The sequence below is a fragment of the Cervus elaphus genome, chromosome 33, assembly GCF_910594005.1.
Source record: "Cervus elaphus chromosome 33, mCerEla1.1, whole genome shotgun sequence".
NCBI lineage: Eukaryota > Metazoa > Chordata > Mammalia > Artiodactyla > Cervidae > Cervus > Cervus elaphus.
This window is the reverse complement of record NC_057847.1, coordinates 73,282,118-73,302,958: the sequence shown is the minus strand read 5'-3', so window position 1 is coordinate 73,302,958 and position 20,841 is coordinate 73,282,118. Positions and strand designations below refer to the sequence as shown.

General features: G+C 51.7%; 1 protein-coding gene across 7 annotated transcripts in view; it reads right to left on the bottom strand.

The window, feature by feature from the left end:
* Positions 1-9,312: 9,312 nt before the first annotated feature.
* GLI2 (GLI family zinc finger 2) overlaps positions 9,313-20,841 on the bottom strand; it is a 262,655-nt gene continuing 251,126 nt past the window's right edge. For all 7 annotated transcript variants that reach the window (XM_043894884.1, XM_043894888.1, XM_043894883.1 and 4 more), the window contains 4 exons: positions 18,209-18,373; positions 16,808-17,086; positions 14,926-15,262; positions 9,313-13,536 (listed from right to left, as the gene is read on the bottom strand). In XM_043894884.1, the coding sequence (XP_043750819.1) occupies positions 11,114-13,536; positions 14,926-15,262; positions 16,808-17,086; positions 18,209-18,373 (3,204 nt within the window). In that variant the 3' untranslated portion in view covers positions 9,313-11,113. The remainder of the gene's footprint in view (positions 13,537-14,925; positions 15,263-16,807; positions 17,087-18,208; positions 18,374-20,841) is intronic.

Here is a 20,841-nt window from a genome sequence, read left to right as displayed (position 1 = left end):
AAAATATGGTACATATATACAATGGAATATTATTCAACCATAAAAAGGAATGAAACTGGGTCATTTGTAGAGATGTGGAAGGACCGAGAGACAGTCATACAGAGAGTAGTAAGACAGAAAGAGAAAAACAAGTAATCATATATTAATGCATATATGTGGAATCTAGAAAAATGATACAGATGGACTTATTTGCAAAGCAGAATTAGAGACACAGATATGAGAACAAATATATGGATACCAAGGGGAAAAATATGGGTGGAGGAACTGGGAGATTGGGGTTGACATATATACACTATTAATACTGTGTGTAAAACAGATAACTAATAAGAACCTACTGTGCCGCCCAGGGAACTCTACCCAGTGCTCTGGGGTGACCTGGATGGGAAGGAAGTCCAGAAACGGAGGAGATACCTGTGTATGTAGGGCTGATTCATTTCGCTATGCAGTAGATACAACCCACCATTGTAAAAAAAAAAACTATACTCCAGTACAAAGCAATTAATTAAAAAATGTAAAAACCACTCTTAGCTCACAGTTCATGCAAAACAGTTCTCAGGGCAGCTTTTCTCTTTGGGTTGTAATTTGCAGACCCTGGCTCTGTCCAGTCGATTGATCTGTGTGTTTCTGTCACCAATATCACACTGTCTTATCCATAGCAGCTTTATAGTTGGTCTTAAAATCTGGTGGGATGAGTGCTCCAACTTTACTCTCTGTCTTTTAATTGATGCTTTTAGGCCACTTTCATTTTATGTAATTATTGATATGTGTGGACTCAGTTCTACCGTTTTATGTTTTGTTGTCTTTGTTTTGCCTTTCCTGCCTTTCTTTGGGCTATTGGGCCCTTCTGAGGATTTCATTTAAATTTCTCTAGGCGTTTCTGCACACATCACTTTGTATAGTTTGTTTGCTTATTGATTGTACCAGGAAAGACAATACACATGCTGAACTTCGTTTCCTGACGCTCAATACTTTAGCACTTCAAGTGGAATGTTGTTATCCAGCCCCTTAGGTGCCTTAACCACCTGCTTCTTCAAGACACGTTTGTCCTACTACGTGTGCACATGTGCTCAGCTGCTCGGCCGTGCCTGACTCTTTGAGATCCTATGGACTGTGGACCATAGGCCCCACTGTCCTTGGAATTTTCCAGGCAAGAATACTGTAGTGGGTTGCCATTTCCTCCTCCAGGGGATCTTCCCGACCCAGGGATCGAACCCATGTCTCCTGAGTCTCCTACATTGCAGGCATATTCTTTACTGCTGAACCATCAGGGAAGCCCATGTACATACATTGAAAGCCCTCACTGCTTCAACTGTTAAATACAGTAAGTCCTCTACGTATAAATTAGTTTCATTCTGAGATCGTATCTGTAAGTCCAGTTCGTTCCTAAGTCCAACAAAGTTAGCCTAGGTACCCAATGAACACAGTTAGCTGTATAGTGCTGTATTGTAATAGGTTTATGATACTTTTCACACAAATAATGCATAGGAAACCAACAAACACACAAAATAAAAAAATTTAATCTTACAGTACAGTACAGTACAGTACAAACAGCTGGCATACAGGGGCTGGCATCAAGTGAACAGGCAAGAAGAGTTACTGACGGGGGGAGGAGGAGGAAGTGGGAGATGGCAGAGAGGAAGAATTTTCAGCAGTAGGAGACGGAGGGCAAGATGCAATTTCACTTGTGCTTGATGTGGATGGCACAGCCTCTGGTATATTGCTGGATTTAATTCTATCTACCCTTAAAAAAAATGATCCAGTGATGTCTGTGTACTAGTTCTTTTTTTCTCATCATATGACCTGGTAGCACTGAATTGCTACAAGCTTCATGTACCATTCTACATTCAGGTCATCTATCTCAAAAACTGACGTTGCCTCCTCAAATAAAGAAGACCCCCTTGCCGTTTCCTGCATGGTGACTCTCTAGTTCTTCGCTTACTTCTTCCTCTTGTCTCTCTTCCTCCTTTCTCTAGGCCTCCAGTTCCATCAGGTCTTCATCACTAAGCTCCTCGTGTTGCCCAGCAAGGAGTCCAGTGAAGGGGTCCTCTTCCAGATCTGGATCCAGCTCCTCACTGAAGATCAGTATGTTGCTGATGATATCTTTGGATTCCTCATCCATGTCCTCAAATCAATGAAAATCATGAAAAAACTGCAGATACAGGTTCTTCCAAAATGCATTCATGGTGACAACTGTAAACTCACACCAAGCAAAGTCACTATTTTTTATGCCTTGTAGATGTTATAGTCTTTCCAAAATTGTTGTAAGGTTGTTCTTGATTCATCACTCACCTTTACAGCTTGACCCAAAGTGTGACATAAATAATATTTTCTGAAAGTTGCTATAACTTCCTGGCCCATACGTTGGATAAGCAATGTAGTATTCCATGGCAGATACATTACTTTGACTTTGGGATGAAGGTCATCCATGCGTGAAGGGTGGCCCAGAGTACTGTCAGGTAGCAAAAGAAAGTTAAATAGGACATCCTTCTCCAAGCTATGCTTTCTCTACCTCCAGGATAAAATGGTGGAAAAACTAGTCCTGGAAAATGACCTGTGTAACCCAGGCTTTGGGGGCACTCTTCCACACAACAGGAAGAGAGCCCTCAACTATGTTTTCAAGGACTCTTGGGTTCTCTGAGTGATAAACTAAGAGAGGCTTAAGCTTCATATTGCCGGAAGCAGTGCCACCGTACAACAGAGTTAGTCTATCTTTTGGTGCTTTATAGCCTAATTCCGACTTTCCTACTTACTGATGTAACTTTGGTCTGGCATCCTCTTCCATTACAGTCCCTTCTCACCCACATTCAACATCTGCCCAGATAAATACACAACTTCATCAGTAGTTTAAGTGTTTCAGGGAATTTCCCAGAAGCTACCGTATCTGCACTCACTGCCTCGACACTGACATTTATATTGTGAAGTTTAGTTCTAGTCTTGAACCAATGAAACCAACCATGGCTGGCACTAAAATTTGCACCCTCTGAGTCATTCCATGTTTCTTCTTCAGGTCCTCATAAAGGCTTTTAGCTTTCTTTTGAATCAGTGTTAAGCTGAGTGGCACTCAATCTGATGTTGATCCTGCATCCACACACTGAGAAGTTTCTCCATCTTCTCCATCACTTTTCTATGTTTCTTTGATATTATTGCCAGTATCATTGGTACAGCAGACTCACATGTTCCATGATCTTGTCCTTGTTCTTTAGACCTGTGCTGACTGTTGAACAATTCACCTTATAAGAAGGAGCGACATCTACCACCTTTTCACCTCGCTCCACTCTCTCAATTATTTCCACTTTTTTTTTCCAGTGGTCATTGCTTGGAGTTTCTGGGCATCTTGGGCTTGAAATAAAGACACTGTACTGCGGTCCTCTATACAGTACTGAACACTAACGTACACCAAAGCATGACCACTGGTAGAGAATACACACATACGACAATATACGCCAGATGCATGAAATTATCATCAGTAATCGGACATGCAAAAAAAGCAGGTTTGCATCTTTGAAAGTCTGCAACTTGAAAGTTTGTATGTAGGGGACTTACTGTTTATTTTAAAGAACTCAGGAGGGAAGAATGTCCTACTGTATTTATCCAGATATCGTTTTTATTCCTCTTCCCTCCTCCGGATGCTCCATTTTCTTCTTATATCATTTCCTTTCTGCCTTTAGAGCAGACCTGCTGACAACGAATTTCTCTTCCTTTTCCTTCATCTGAGAGCATTACCTTCATCCCCGAACGATATTTTCATGGATACAGAGTTCTGCATTGACAGTTCTTTTCCTTCAACATTTAAAAAATATTTCACTTACTTCTGGCCTCCATGGTGTCTGATGAGACGTTTCCAATCCCCTCAGACAACTCCCTATTCATCTTTGAAATGTGGATCAGGTCTTATTTCTCATATTCCAACCATGCTGACTTCACGGGCCCCTCCCTGCGCCATAATACAAGCCCATCACGCCTTCCTCTGTGTGACGTCATCACACACATCACTCTACCTCTAGTGATCCCATCACACGCTGGGCTCGCACACTCGTTTTTGCTCATTTTCACCAGCTGAGGGGTGGAGGAGGAAGAAGGAAGGAAGAAGGGAAGAGGAGAGAAAGGGGAAGATGAAGAGGAAGAAGGAGAAGGATAAAGGGAGGAGGAGGGGAGGAAGGGGAAGGAGAAGAAGAAATAAGAGGAGAGGAGGAGAAGGAGGAAATTAAGAAGACAGTGAAGACTGATCACCTTTCAGGAACCTCAGAAGACCTCTGAATTCAGAGGATGTTTCTGAACCTGAACTAGTGCGTGAACTTGGGGACCCTCCAAGGAAGAAAGTCAGTTTACAACCATGTAGCAAGTCTTTCATACCTACCCAGTTGCAGAAAATTTCCAGGTGGTTCAGGAAGCCGTTGATGAGGGCTAATAATGTTGCTGTGGGCTCCTCCATGCATCCTTCCATCACGGACTATATTTTTCAGCGGACTTCAATGCCTGCACTCAGAGGAAATATGCTTCAGTAATAGATTTCTGGAACCAAAGCAGGCCAGGGGAGTGCATTTTTGAAGTTGGAAGGGCCCATCAGAGACCCTTAGGTCACAGCCACAAGACATTCCCATTTCTTTTCCTGTGAGACCATGGCCTGAGACCTTTGGTCTCTGTTCAGCCCCCAGCTGCCAGATTTCCTCTTCTTCTTCCTCCTTCCCCCATCCCAATCTGTTTAAAAAGCAAACCCCATTACCTCTTAATGACAACTTCACTGTTTCTATAACTTCAGCTCTTTGAAGCCTCATTTCAAATAAATTCTGAATGGGCTACTCACAAGGTCCAGTTTCTATCCATTTGTCAAAATTTGGTTCACATCTTCCTCTATGAAGCTTTCTAGAACCACCAGATTTGGAACTAAACTCAGCAGAAATAATCAAAACCACTTATGGCTTCTCATGGGCTGAATCAGACACAGCTCATCCCTCAAAGAACTCACAGGCCACCAGGGCCAGAAAGAAGGGAAGGACCGGAGAATACATATGGGCTATGCCTGTGTTGTTAGTGCTGGGGGAAATAGCTTGCTCAAGGACCACTAAATTAGATGACCAAGGTAGCCATGGCACCCTGGACTCAATTTCTCCACGAAATAGGTTTTGTGGACTTAGAAACTTAGAAAAGATCTCTAGGTGCATCGGGCCATTGGCAACTCACAGGATTTCAGTATGCTGCCAGGTACACTGGTAAATGTTTAACGACCAGCTCTCTGGGGTTGAGGGCAGGAAGCCCTGATTAATAGTGTTTGCTGGTTTCCATGGTGTAAATTCTCCCAACACGGCCAGTGTCAAGTGATCACTGTAAATGTTCGGGACATGGATAGTTTCACTGACCAGTGGGATAGTCGTAAATTGTTCCAAAAGTATTTGTGTAAATTGCTCTGAGCCTGCTTTTCAGATTTGTATTTTAACAAGCAAAGGGAAGTAAAAAATAAAAAAATTCTGAGGCAACCCACTGCAAATTTCATCTGCCTGTGAAATAAGGTATCAGATTTTTAAAAATTACTTGCAAAACTGGGTTAAAAATATCAAGCCTATATAATAAATCATCTTCAAATCATTTTAGTACCAATCGTTCTATAACTTTCAGTTTTGAATCTGGCATTTTGGAGAGAGGAAAAAGTGAGTCGATGTCAGTTTGTCATTGTTCAGTCGCTAAGTTGTGTCTGACTCTTTGCAGCCTCATGGACGGCAGCACGCCAGGCTCCTCTGTCCTTGGGATTCTCTGGGCAAGAATACTGGACTGGGTTGCCATGCCCTCCTCCAGGGGATCTACCTGACCCAGGGATGGAGTCCACATCTTCGAATCCTCGGCAGGTAGGCACTTTACCAACAGTGCCCCTTGGGAAAGCTTCCATACATTTTCCTTAACCATAACAAAAGTTATTGGTTGGGAAGAAAAGTACATCATAGGATCAGAAGCTGGCTTTGGCATCTCACTGGTCACAGGGCATCAGTGAACGACTCCACTCTGCTCCCGTTTTGGATTCAGAGCCAAGTGAGCTACAGACTCAGGAGAGAGATGGAGGTCCAGTTCAGTCCGATTGTTGATATGATCAGGGTTGGGCTGATGTGGTAGGTTGGATAATTGTTCAGATACTGGTCTGCGATAATTCTACAGGAGGCGTGCATTCCTGGATTCCATTGATTTGGGGCTCAGTCATGTGACCTGCCTTCTGCTCCAAGCCTAGGTCCTAAGTGACCTCCTCTGTGTTCACATGCCCTTTGGAACTTGTGCCATCACCATATCCAAGCAGTGGTCTGGGCCCAGGGGAGAAGGCCCAGGGGCAAAGCTGAGCTGCCGTCTGAGGCAACCCCCTCTGCTGACTCGCAGACTCCCAAGCTAAATAGTTGCTGGGTGTTCTGTGTTTCAGGACTTCTGTGCTTATCAGACAGTGTTACCATGCTTCTTCAGAAATCGGTACCCAGAACGGGAGGCTGTTCGCACAAGTTCTAAAATATGGAGCATCAGTTTGGTACAGGGCAGTGAGGACACTTAGAGGAGGTTGGAAACATGGCAAGAAAAATAGTGACTTGGATGGTGTGGTGAAGAAATAGTTGGTAAAAGGATTGCCTATGGTCTTTTGGGACGGAGAAAATGTTCTCGTGAATTTGTGGAATTTGGCAGGCTGGTTTCCAGGCAGAATATTATAAACAGCATTTTCTTTGAACTGTAAATGATAAGGAATCACAAGTAAGAGATGAATTCAGAAAGGAACAAGCCAGCGCCAAGCAGAATTTAGAAAATAAAACGATCACTTATCTCTTATCTCTTTGGGCTCTCAAAGATGTTCAAATGAAGCTCTGGTCCGCCACAGAGACTAGGGCAGTGCCTGCAAGACATGGCCTCAGAGCAAAGATGAAGTCTAGGGTGTGTCCTTGATCTTATGGTCCTTGAAAGGGATAAGATGACTCTTGAACAGCCCTTCGGTGACAATCAGGTGCCTAGACATAGCCTGAGGTGGGGTGTCAGTAATCAGTGTAGAGATGCCCATTGACAAGGGAATTAAGGGTGTGGCTTTGGTGCAGAGTAGACCAGAATCAAATATCAAAACCCACCATGTGTGAGGGAGCTGAGTGGGCAGATGTATTGTAACCACGCAGTATATTGAGGGTGCTTGACACATAAGGTACCTAAGCTCTCAACCCTCTTTAGGCAGGAAGAGGTTGAAGAGTTACTCTGCTACCCAAGAGGGCACACTTTTCAGGGCCCTCTCCAGAAATGGAAATGTTAATGGAAAAACTAAGAACGCCCAACATGGATGCCAGAGCAAAGAACAGTAGACGGGGGAACATTCCACCCCAGGGTAAGGTCCCTGGTGACGTTTGCCCAGCATAACTTCAGAGGCTGTGGACCAGCGGCTGAGACGGGAGCGGAACCCGCAGTGACTTTAAGCCCAGGCCACTCTGTGTGCTGAGCGTGTGCATGGGCCTGGGGGACACAGAAGCTCTGCTTTTAGGTTAGAACAAATGGAGACCACATGATCCTAGACTTTGAGCCTGACGGTTGACTAGAGAGACCTCTGGGGGTCTTGGGTGAGTCTATTCCACACGTGGGAGGGATCTGAGTGCGTGAGAGCGGACTGGGGATGACTGTACTATTGCTGAGAAATAGTCACTCTATCCCTCTTATTCCTACGGAAGGACACTTCCCACCCCTGATACGGGTTTGCCATATGACTTGCTTTTGCCAGAATGAGGTGAATGTGATGGTGCCCTGGTTCTGAGCAGAGGCTTGAGGAGGACTCACATTTTTCTGCTTGCTCTCCCATGCTCCTGCCATCACTACGAGAAGATAGTGCCCAGGCCAGCGTCCTGACCAGGGAGGAAGATGAGGGTCACGTGGAGCAGCTCCAAGCTGCCCCCGCCCAGCCGGCTGGATGAGCTGCTCCCAGCTGAGTTGCAGAGTCGCCCAGCCCAGCCCAACGGGGCTCAGCCCACCGTCAGCGAAGCCAGATTCCTGAGTGAAATAGACGCTGTTCCCTGGTGCTAAGTCTTCGTGGGTGTGGTCACTCAGCTTGATCATGGCCGAAGTTAAGTGACGCAGAGCATGCGGCTGAGTTGAATGGCCTCAGTGGACTTCTTAATACTGTAGCTCATCCAGTCTCAGGCAGCCCTGAACTCCTGGCCTCTCCCTGCCCCCAAAGCAGGGCACAGCTGCTTCCGGGGACTCAGCGTGTGATGAAGTAGAAGAGATGTGAGGCCTGAAGATGATGGGCTTTGAGAGCAGAAGGGGCTGCTCAGTTCCTCCTCCGGAGGGTACAAACTGCTAACTTCCTGGGGCTGACTGGGCTGGACTCTTTCCACCCTGAGGATACAGCCAGAGATGCAATGGTTCCCTAACACATAGCGAAGACTGGGACACCCCCAGGAAGGAAACCTGCTGAATTCCCTTCCCCTCAGGGGTTTCCTACACTTGCTATTATTCTGAGCATCCGTGACACCCCTCAGAACCAGTTCTCAGCTGAGCGTCTTTCAGGCAGCTTTGGCAACTCTCCGAGCTGGGTGCCAAGGTCTCTCTCCTAGAGCAGAGGACGTTAAGGGGCCCGGGCTGGGATCCCAGAGGCCAGCCTAACTGGCCCATAGAAGGTGCCTTCTACTTCTTTCAACCCCATCCTGGGCTCTCCCCTCCCGCTTCCAGAACCCACCCCATGCCCCATGGCCCCCCTCACTGGTCCCCCTGAGTCACACGGCTGTAGCTCAGTTGCTTCAGTGGCAGCTTGCTGGATCGCCAGACCCGGGTAACCCTGTGCCTGCCAGGACCACCCCCGAGGGCTCAGAGTCCCTGCATGGGGCTGCTCCCCATGGCTCCTTTGCCCGTGGCCAGCTGCTGGGTATCCAGGGCTTCATCAGCCTGCCTGATTCTGCTTTTGCACCAGAGGACAGGGGGCTGCCTGTCTTCCTCTCCCTGCCTCCCACAAACTCAAGTGTGCTCACCCCACTGCCTGGCCAAGAGGGGCTTCTGACATGAGGAGGGCTTGAGACCATTGCTGCATCTCACAATTAGCAAGCCAACTTAGATGTTCCAACCACCTGGCTGGAAGAACAGCAAGATATTCCCGCTACAACATCAAAGCCTGCTCACATCTCCCCCTCCCCGGCCTCCGCCCTGAGACAACAGACAAACAGCCAGTAAATGCCCCAGCGTTAAACATTTCCTGGCAAAGGCGGGACAGTCAATTTTGATGCTGCTGAGAAAAAAAATACAGCCTCATTCCTGTTCAAATGCACTGAATTTACTGCCCAGGTTTTCATTAACTAATGTCAAGGAAGAAGCAGATAGACCAAATAAATTATGAAAAAATTACTTTTTTTAATGTACAAAAAACGACTTATTTACAAGTTGAGTATGTCATCTCAATTCATAGCATGTAGAAAAAGCTAAAAATGTTTTGGAGATATAAATCTGACCGGATGATGCACCTACAGTATTTTCAGGGACGCCGTCTTCTGTACAGATTATATACAAACTGGGAATGGCCAGTGAAATCCTAGCCCAGGGAAAGAACATGCACCGCACAGAGCCCAGACCCTTGGAGGTGTCTCAGGCTGTCATTTGAACTTGACCTTGTCATTGAACCCTGACAAAGTCCTTGTTGTCCTGGGGTGTAGAGGCCCAGGTGAGGTTTTGGCCATGTTCTGGTTGAAGCCAGGCTCATAGTCAGTGTCAAGTTCATAGTGATGCAGGTGGATTCAGCAAGGTTGCCACAAATTCAACATGAGAAAGGTGTGGGATGTTTGTGAACGTGTGTGGTGGGGAGGATGCATCCATTCACCCTCCCATATGTTCGGGAACAATGTCTTCTGATGCCAGTTCCAAATTCCATTTCCGGGTGGGACTTGGTCAACACTGAACAGGAAAATTCAGAAATGGTCCCTCAGAGTCCCAAGAATCAATCCCACCCCTGCCCCAAACACCATGCGTATCATTACTCTCTGTGAAATGAACCGGTGGGCGGAGGGAAGGGAGACCAGAAGATACCAGGACTGCATGCTGTAGCTTGGGGTCGGTCAGGGGGCTGCTGGTGAGTGGACAGCACGGCCTGGAGGAATGTGGGCAAAGGCTGGCATCCAGCCCCCCAGTTTCCACCATAAGGTGGGTGGACAGCGCATTGGAGGAACAGGGCTAGGTAAACATGCGACTTCCTCTTCCTACTGGGAGACCTCCAGGGCGGCCCGAGGCTGGGTCCCCAGCCTGCTTTCTTTACCCAGGCTCCACTTCATCACACACTTCAGCTCACCTTGGTCCAGCCCTAACCCCCAGCAGCTCCAGCAGCCCTGAGGTATCTAGAAATGTGTTCTTTTCAGGAAGGGCTACATTCTACATGCATGAACACTGTAAACGTGGTCTGGAGAGGCCTGGGCAGCTTCTGGCTTGCCCTGAGTATTACACTGTTTTCTTTCCTTTTTTGGGCAGTGTTTTCATACTTTACTCATCCATATACACTTGGACAGTCAGCCAGCCGCAAAATTGGCTTTGCAGGGTAGAGACACCCATAATAAGGATGTGCTTCCAAACCATCCAGGTAAAAAAAAAAAAAAAATTTCCCCTCCACAGCAAGGGATGTCAGAGGCTTCAACAATAAAGCTTCACAGAAGAATTCCCATGGGCCAGGAATTCCTTTGCCTTGCAGGCACCGGAGCAAGAAGCTTATCTTCCTGGATTAGAACATCTGGTATGGCTTTTGGATTCAAACCCAAATGTGGTTCCTCTCACCTCTTTCCCTGTGTGCTTGGAATGCCCTGGGCCCCTGTTATCCCTCATCAGCCAAATGACAGAGGTGACAAAGCCAGAACAGAGCAGTCCCAGAAACGCCAGAGGCTGGGAAGCACTGTGTACATGAGTTCTGTACCCCTGCCTTGCCTTTTCCGTGGAGACTTGTGAGAGGTCCAAAAGATTATCTAAAGGAAGACCAGACAGCATGCCCCTAAACCTGCCCTTAAAAGCATTTGTGGTCTGAACCAGCCACTGGCCAAACTCCCTCAGACCTATGTAATACTTTTTGGGGAAAAAGGTAAAACAGACAAAAGCACCGTGCCCTGGGAAGCGATGGTCCCTCTGAGTCTGCCCAGTGCCAGGGGCCGGGGCCTTAGGTCATCATGTTCAAGAACTTGCTCTCCTCGGCCAGGCTGGTGAGCATGGAGCTCATGTCCCCCACGGCCATGTTGCTGATACCGGCGGGGATGGAGGGCAGAGTCAGGGAGCTGCGTGGGGTGGTGAGGCGGGAGGAGCTCTGGGAGAGGCCGTGGAGGAGGCTGGGGCTCAGGGCGCCAGAAAGCAAGCTGGAGTGATCGCTGTCATCCATGATGGCGTCGAAATCAATCTGGGGGGCCTCAAGTAGCTGGGAGTCCACAGTGCTGGACACCTGGTTGACCCCCGGCGAGGGCAAGGCCTGGGGCTGTGTTGGCTGGGGCCGCAGGGCTTGGCAGCCGGCCTGGTTCTCAGGGCCCCCGTTCTGCTCGTACATGTGGATCTGGCCGTAGTAGTAGAGCATGCTGTGGTCCTGGGTCCCGCCTGTGTCCTGCGGGGGTGGCTGGGGGGGTAGGGACAACATGCTGCCCACTGTCCCCTTGGGTACAGACTCTGCCAGCTCCTGGTTGGCTGACATGGCAGCCATGGCATGGCCAGTTGCCCTGGCATAGGCCAGCTGCTGCCCAGCACGTACCCCGCGGTGGCGGCCGGCAGGGCCGGGCTCTGGGGGTGGCCGGGGCTGCATTAGGCCAAAGCTAGATCCGGCTGCCCCCATCGTGCCCTGCTGTGGCTCCAGGAAACTGGCTTGGTGGGAAGGCACCAGGCTGGGGCCTTGGTGGTAGCCTTCCTGGCTCATGGTGGTCACCAGGTGATGACTCTGCTGTGGGTAGTTCTGGGCTGGGTGAGGTGGCGGCATCCCGGCCAGGCTGGAATTGGGCATGCCGAGCTCCCTGTGGCTGTTGCCCATCATGGTGGGGTCAGGAGCAACTTCCATTTGTTGGGGGAGCCCCAGGTGGCCTGGCTTGGTTGCCATGTTGCTGCAAGAGGAGGGGAATTGGTTCAGGGTCCCACCCATGGTGCTCAGCTGGGGGTGGGCTTGGCCGTAGCTGGGGTGGGGGTTCACTGCAGCAGTCATGTTGGGACACTGGCCGCCAGCCCCTGGCTGCCGCAGCTGCTGTGTATAATTTCCCCTGGGTGCGGAGGGGGCTCCCCCGCAGGGCTGTAGGTGTGGCTGTGAGTTCTCTAGGCCCCCGGGGCTCGGCTGCAGGCCCTGTGGATTGTATCCTGGGTACTGGCCAAAGGCTGGCTTCTGCGGTACCACAGCGAGGTTGCCCTGTGGGAAGGGCAGAGGCTTCACCTGGCTGGCCAGTGCGTCCACAGTGCCTGAGCTCACTTCGTTCCACTGCACAGGCATGGTGTTCTTGTTCAGGCTGGAGGGGGCCCCGTAGGCCAGCGGGCAGCCTCCCAGCATGGGAGCAGAGTGGCCCACGTTCGAGTCTGCAGCGGCTATGGTGCGCTGGCCGTGCAGCCCGGGGCTGGGCAGTTTGGGGTGCTCAGAGAAGCATGTGCTCTCTGGGGGGTACACCGGTGGGGTACTCTCCTCCAGGTTGCCACTGGTACGTGCCTTGATGTACTGCACCACGTCATCGGGGAGCATGAGGTCGTCCTCTGCCAGTCCGAGGCTGACCTCTGGGCCTGTGCCGTCCGCCCCCGCCGCCAAGGCTTCCATCACCACGTTCTCGCTGATGCTGGGCGGCCGGGGCGAGTAGCCACTGCGGGCCAGGCTGCCGTCGGCGTTCGGGTGGCTTTGCAGGCGCAGGCCTCGGCCCTGACCGCAGGGTGGCGGTAGCGTGCCTGGGGTCACGTCGAGGGCGCTGTGGAAGCGCTGCACCCGCGGGGCCGCCAGGGCATCAGGCCGCCTCCCGGGATCGCTGGCCCGCCGCGCCCCGCCGCCTGGCACCTCGTGGGGGAAAGCAGGCATCGGCCCCGTGGGCCCGTAGTGTGGCCCGTCGCTGCCCCGCCGAGGCCCGATCGGGTGCAGGCAGGCAGCGGGCAGCGCGCGCTCGGGAGCGTCCAGCAGCGCCAGCCGGGTCCGCAGGCTCGTGCGCTCCAGGCCGGGCAGCGGGGTGGGGGGCGGTCCACCTGTGGCTGCCGCGTACTTGGCCCGCAGGCTGTACTGCTGGGCGGGCGTGAGCTGGAGAAGCCCCGGGCCGCCGCCGCACTGACTGGCCTCGCTCGAGCGCCGCGATGCGTCGGTGGAGATGGGGTCGTAGGAATCGGCGGAGCTGGCAGGGTGCGCGCGGCCGGCGCCCAGCGGCGAGGCCTCGCTGGAGCGGCGACTAGAGAAGTAGGGGGAGATGCCGGAGGAGCGGCGGCTCACGGTGTAGGCCGAGCTGACTGTGCTGGTGGAGCTGTCCCGGCGTTCCTGCAGGTGGCTCAGCACCGTCAACTCGCCCGGGAACAGCTCGGACAGCCGCGGGTTGGGCAGCAGCCCCGCGGGCCCGCCGCCCCCGCCGCCGCTGAAGTTTTCCAGCACGGAGCCTGTGGGAGAGGAGAGCATCAGCGTGGGGAATGGGGGACAAAAGGCAATGCTTTGGCTGCCTGGAGGGCGCTGAGCTTGCTGGGCCTAGAGCCCTGGAATAGGGTCTGGCAGCCAGTCAATGATTTCTCAACAAAAGGAAGAAAGAGACAATCAGGAGCAAATGGTGGCACTTACTGCCAGGGCACAAGTGGAAGTTCGGACGCTTGATCCCAGTCTACTGCTGCTGGCAGGCCCTGTGTTCTCATTCCGCCCCATTCTCGGTCTCCAGCTGTGGGTGGCATGTCTCCCTGGGGAACACTGGGATACTGAAAAGAGCCCAGGAGGGCCCTGAACACAGCCTCCCTGCACCCTCTTCATCCATGGATGGGTGTTGCCAGCTGGGCTCCCCTGGGGCTGTTTACCCAGCAGGCTGTTTATAGAGTGCGTCCTGGGACCCAGGGCCATGGGAGGGCAGAGAGGCTGCACGGTGGACCGGGAGAAGACAGCTGCAGCTCATCTCACGGAGAGCTCTGGGGCCTTGAGCGGCCTCTACATCCCTGATCTGTCCCTGGATGTGGGCCACCCTGGGAAGGGGTGACCTTGGGTGAGGCAGCTGTCAGCACCCCAGGCAATCTCTGGAGGAGGCTGGGAATTGAAGGCCATCCGCTGGCAGCTCCTCCAACAGCTGGGGCAACAATCCTCCCTTCAAGGAAGAGCCTCTCAGTATCACCCCTCTATAAGACAGTCCTACCACACGGGCCATCAGTCCCTGGAGGGCAGCCTAGAGGCTCAGCACCCCAGGGTGTCTGGTGCCTAGCACACTGCTCAGCAGAGTCGACACTCAGGAAATGCTCAGTGAGGACATCGTCCATCTCAAAGCCTGGTTAACTTCCCGAGGCTGAGGACAGGGCTGCCTCCTCCAGGAAGTCCTCCCAGCTCTTCCCCAGCTGCCCTGCTTTCTCTCACTACCCTGAGCTCTGTCCTTGGTGCTACTTGGCTCATCCTGCATCTGCTGGCATGGCCTTTCACCATAGGGACTGGAATATCTCACTGTCCTGCCGAGGGTCTTTGCTATGGTATCTATGGCAGGTGCCTGACAGACAAGTGAATGGATCATGAGGAACAGGATGATGGGAGCTGAGTTTGCCTGTTTTGAGGAGTTATGGGGATGTAGCATGGTGTAGTTGGAAGAGCATCAGCTTTGGAGTCACTCATGCCTGGGCTAAGTCTCAGCTCTGCCAGTAATCTGGGCAAAGCACTTTCACCTCTCTGAACCTCAATTTCCAAAATTGTGCAATGGGTTCGTAAGATCTATCTTCTCAAGAGCACATGGTGTTTGGTGGGTGTGAATCACTGTGCTGCCCTGGGTTCCCTCCCACCCCACCAGCGCATCCGGGGCCTCCACCTACCACTTCCCGGGAGGGGAGGCAGCTTGGAGGTCCGGGTGTGCGGAGCTGGCCCGGCCCATGAGCAGGAATCCTTCAGTGACTTGAGTTTCTCCTTCTTGAGCTGCTCGAACCGGTGCATAGCGCTCATGTGTTTGCGCAGCTGCAGGCCACCAGCAGAGGGGGCGGCCAGGGCGGAGGGGTCAGCCCCTGGCGGCGGGTCCTCCAGAGCTCTCAGGTCTGCCAGGCTCCCGGGCCCTGTCCCCGGCATCTCCACACCGCTGTCATTGTTGGGGGCACTGCCCAGGGGAGAGGGCTCGCTGCTGCAGGAAGACTGGGCTCCGGGGCTGGACTGACACAGCTACAGGGAGCGTGATAAGAAGGCACCGACTCAGAGGGTGCCAGAAGCCACGGGCCCCGCCACCCAGCACAGCACTCTTGCACACCTGGGGAGGTGGGGGCGGGGGGCGAGAAGGAAGCCGCTGCATGGAGGAGCTTTCAGAGCATTACTTCTCTGAGCCTCGGCTTCCCCAACTATAAGCTGGACCTGAGCTGCCCCCTGGAGAGAGTCAATGGATAGATGGAGACAACCCGGCAAGTAGAAGGCATCAGGTAATCGTCAGGCTCCCACCAACAGCCCCTCTCCCCCCACACAGCCTCCCTGCTGTGCTCCTAAGCTCTTCCAGCCAGTGTCTGGGCCAGAGCTCTGCTTGAAGAGCTCTCGGTGTGTGAACACTTGGAAGCTCAGCCCCACTGAGGCTGCTGCAGCCGTGTGAAATTAACACAAAAAGAGGAGACTTAAGCATCCTGACAGCAGTGATGGGCTGCTGGAGGAAGCAAGGAAGAGTGAAGGCCTGCTGACCTGCTGCCTGCCGAAGAGGCTGGAGATGGGTCGTTAGAAAGGGAGTTTGTCTGCAGGGGTTGTAGCTGCTGGATGCAGCCCTTGCCCTCACCCTCCCCAAACCAGCACTCCCTCTGAGTCAAGGCAAATGGGTACAGTGTGGAACTTTACAGAACGTGGGCAACCTTCACTGGGACCTGGGATCTGAGCCCAAATAAGGCTCACCTGGGATGAAGCATCCCAGGCTCACTCCTGGCCTGAAGGTCCCACATTCTAGGTCTTTCCAGGGAAGCTGCAGTGCTTTCATCTGCTCATGGCACTGCCCACCTTCCTCACCTCAGGACTCAAGACCTTCTGGAGGTCTGTCCTTCCCTCCTCTGCAGCCTGGATCTGCACCTGCACTCTGCCCTGATCCTCATAAAGGCTTGGACCCCATGGCTTCCTCCTGTGACGGCACACTTGACCCCTGCTGCCAGCTATGACCTGTTCTGACGGCCCCACTTGCAGCACCTGCTATCTACCTAACCAAAGCTGCCTTCCAGGCCCTTGAGGAGCCTGGACAAGCACCCCAGCCGCCCTTACTCATGCCAGCCCTCCCCCAGCCCCACCCAGCTCCTTGCTCACCTCAGTACCGTCTATCCTTAGGGGAGGTACAGTCAGGAGAAAGAGGCGGAGACAAAGAACAGGTGGTTAGAACAAAAGGGGTGCAGGCCAGAAGGGCAAGGACGCAGAGACAGGACAGAAGGGTGGGGGGCGGCTGCTGAGCCTGGGGGGCCGGTGGGAAAGTCAGCCACCGGGAACCACCCGCCCCCTGTAGACTGACAGAGTCGGGGCAGGCATCCTGTTCCCCACGGTCAGCCCAGCAGAATGGGACCCACTTGGCTCAATACAGGTTCGGTGGGGGCCCGAGGTGGTGAAGGGAGGGATACTGAGCTGGAGAGAGGAGGGACATCCTTGCATTTCTGGGGGGGAGGGGCCCGGGCAGATGGCATCGCTCTCCTGCCGCGGGGCATGGCCTCCTGGGGGCGGGGCGTGGACCGGGCCTCTGCCGCCCAGTCGGCTTACCCCGGAGCGCTCTGTCTTGATGGCCTTGACGTGCAAGCCGTCCTCCACGGCCTGGCTAGTGCTGCTGGCCTCGGCGTTGTCCTCGGAGCCCCGGCCGGGCTCGGCGCCGGCCTCGCTGTCCCCATTCTCCCGGAGCAGGGGGGCGCGGAGGTGCACATCGTTGCGCTGCTTCTTGGTGACGTGAGCGTCTGGGCCGTGCACCGTCTTCACGTGCTTCCGGAGGGAGCTGGGGTCCGTGTACCGCTTGGTGCAGCCTGGAATCTTGCAGATGTAGGGTTTCTGGGAAGAGAAGAGGCGTCACGCATGAGGCAGGAAGGCAGACCCCGCAGGGGAGCGCTGCGCGTCGTCTTTATGCCGGTCCTTCCGCAGAGCTGGCGGCACCCTTGTCGGGAGGCGCTGGACCCCTCGATGGAGCCGCACTCCACCGGCCTCGCCTGCCACCTTTTCTTGAAGGTAAGCATGTGGTTAACGAGACCCTCAGTCCCACCTCCCCAGACTGGAGACACGGATCAGAGCCTGTGGAGGGAGGGAACACAGTGCCTGGCGTGATCAGCTTAGCCATCGGCATGTTGGAATTTTTAGTATCAGTGAGTGTATCACCTCCTTACACGTCAGTGAGACAGCCCTGAACACTCTGCTCTCTCTCATGAGGAAAGAGGTTCAGAGAGGCAAGGACACTGGCTCCAAGTCACCCAGGAGTGGGATGAAAACCCAGGGTTTTTGACGCGCAGTCCTGAGCTCGCTGTCACACTCACACACACACACACACACACACACACACACACACACACACGACATCCACATATAAACAGACTCGTTTACATGTATACACACAGACATGTACACACAGGTATGCACATCCACACAAACACACGCACACTTGAACATGTATATAAACACCCACATGTGTACACATACTTACAAGTACATATCCATACCTCCTCCCCGCATAATACATACAACCACATGCACACAGGCGCATACATACTTGCAAACACACACACCTTTCCAAGCTATCTCTTGTCTTTAGACACTCTTGAGTTGATACTTTTGAGAATTCCTCTGACTTCTTATCAAAGCAAGTCCCTTTGGGGTCCAAAATGTACCTAACCTTTTAGAGACACCCTTTCCTGAGTCTACCTGAGTGACGGTGGTTGACCCTAGGAGAGACTGGGAGGCAGGTACAGCCCACGCCACGGGCCCCCTCAGCTCTGCCGGGGGCTCCGGGCCCCACGGAGGGGAGGGTGACAGCCACCGCAGGCCAGGCAACACCAGGAGCTGGAGCGTGTGATCAGCTGCTGCTGGACCATGGGGACAGGGGCTGCGGCTGTGTGCTGGGCTCCCACGGCAGGGGGTGGCAGGGAGTGACATCTGCAGGCTACCGGCGCCCCAGGTGGGTACCTCGTTGGAGTGGGTGCGGTTCTGGTGCTTGGCGCGGTCTGAGGCGTTGGAGAAGGCTTTGTTGCAGCCCTCGTGTTCACACACGTACGGCTTCTCCCCAGTGTGGGAGCGCAGGTGAGTCTTCAGGTTCTCCAGGCGGGAATAGGCCTTTGAGCAGCCCTCGAACTGGGAACAGAAGGGTTTGGTCAGTGAGGGCGGACACAGCGAGTCCCAGGTACAGTGTGGGGAGCCCAGCCTGTGGGCTGGTCCACTGCTGCCTCCCAGCCCCGGGGTCCGCTCTGCCCCACAGGTGCAGCCAGGAGCGCGGCTCTCAACATCTCCCTTCCCTCCTGATCACGTAAATGACACATCTCAAAAACTTGAAGACTGAAAAGTGCAAGGAGGCAAATGAAACCTTCCATGGCCCAGGACAGGCACTGCTGACCTCCAGGTAAGTCTCATTCTGGGACCCTGCAGGCCCCAGAACTAGAACATCTCGAGCATTCAGCTGCTTATTCTGCTTGTTAAAATCGACAGCACATTATGAGACTCTTCCCATATGATTAAAAACTCGGTAAATATCATTTTCAACAGTTTCCTGATGCCCCTCCCTGATTAGAACTTTCTTATGCATTAAAATGTGCCAAGAATAAAATCCAGTGTCCCCCACATTGCTGAGGGAGCAGGTCACCTTGACCCTGGCTCAGGCCATGTCTCTCTCCTTTTTAGTCCTTGACCCCACTAAGTTCTTCCGCGTGAGGGGCCTTTCACACACCGTCCTCTCTGGCTGGAAGCTTTTTCCTGTCTCCACCCACCCTGGCCTTGGCCCGGCCCACTCCCTCTCAGTCTTTGGGGTCAACTCCTCCTAGAGCAATTCTTTTATTTTCTTAATTATAATAACACCCTTTTTTCTTTATACTGCCTAATGCAGTTTATAATTATCTTAATCGTTTTGTTATCTTGCCTTCCCACAAGGATACAAGCTCCCTGAGAGCAGATACCTTCTAGGTCCTATTCATTTCTGTGTTCCTAGGAATCTTGCCTGGCAAAGAGAAACATTTTTGGCACTCCAGAAACATTTTAGGAAAGGAAGAGGGAGCCAGAGAGAGGGGCAGGAAGGGAGGGAGGGAAGGATCATTGCAAGAGTTACCTACTCCAAAGATACTGCAACTGCATCCAGTGTAGCTGTGAAAACTGCCCCCAGAATGACAGGTAAACCCCAGCAGGAACTTTCATCCCTCCCATCTGCCCCCTTATTCCTGACCAGTGTGGCTGGGCACACTTGGCTCCAAGGCCTTCCGTTTCTGTAGCTTACAGCTCATGTCGGAGGGCTATGGTTTGCTACCACTCAGGATCTTAAGAAAACAACTTCTGCAAAGGACTCAGAAAAGCAAAAATAATTTTGCAAAAGAAGGACAAATTTGGAAGCTGGACACTTCCCAATTTCAAAATTTACAACAAAACTATGGTAATCAAGCAACTGTATAGCACAGGGAACTATATCTGATCTCCTAAGATAAATCATAATGGAAAAGAATATAAAAAGGAATATATGTGTCTGTGTGTATATAACTGAGTCACTGTGCTATACAGCAGAAATTCACGTAACACTGTAAATCAACCATTCTTCAATTAAAAAAGGCCATGTGGGGTGCTGGCATAAGGACAGATGTAGCAATCAATGGAAGAGAACTGATAGTTTACAAAGAAACTCACACATTTAGGGTCAATTGGGTTTCAACAAGGATCCAAGACCATTGGATTCAACAAGGATCCAAGACCATTGGATGGGGAGAGAGCAGTCCCTTCAACAAATAGGGTGGGACAACTCTGTAAAACCATGCAAAAGAATGACGCTGGATCCTTACTTCACACCATATACAAGTTAAATGAATGTGGGTTAAAGACCTAAATGGAAGGGCTACACTATTAAAAATATATATGTGTATATATTTATATGTTCATATAAATAAAACTACATACCTATAAACCATAAAACTCCCAGTAGAAAACAGGGATAAATCTTTGTGACCTTGCATTTGGCAGTAGTTTATTAGATATGATACCAAAAGCACAAGGAATATCAATAAAACAAACTCTCTGAACATCAAAAACTTTTATCCTTCAAAGGAAACTATGAAGAAAATCAAAAGGAAACCTATAGAATAAGTTTTATAGAATATAAATAGCATATCTATAGAATAGTATAGAAAATACCTGCAAATCATATATTCAATTAGAGTCTAGTAAAACTACTACAATTCAACAACAAAAACAAATAATTTAAATACGGACAAAATATTAGAATAGAGTCTTCCTCAAAGAAGATATACAAATGGCCTGCCCCTTTGAAAGAGGGAGAAATTCCTGTGTGTTAAATAACTGCTGCTACTGCTAAGACACTTCAGTCGTGTCCGACTCTGTGCGACCCCATCCCTGGGCGACCCCATCCCTGGGATTCTCCAGGCAAGAACACTGGAATGGGTTGCCATTTCCTTCTCCAATGCATAAAGTGAAAAGTGAAAGTGAAGTCACTCAGTCGTGTCTGACTCTTCAGCGACCCCATGGACTGCAGCCTACCAGGCTCCTCTGTGTTAAATAAAGGTCTCACCAAATAGTCGCAAATCCTGTTGACTCCATAAGGGAGACTGTCC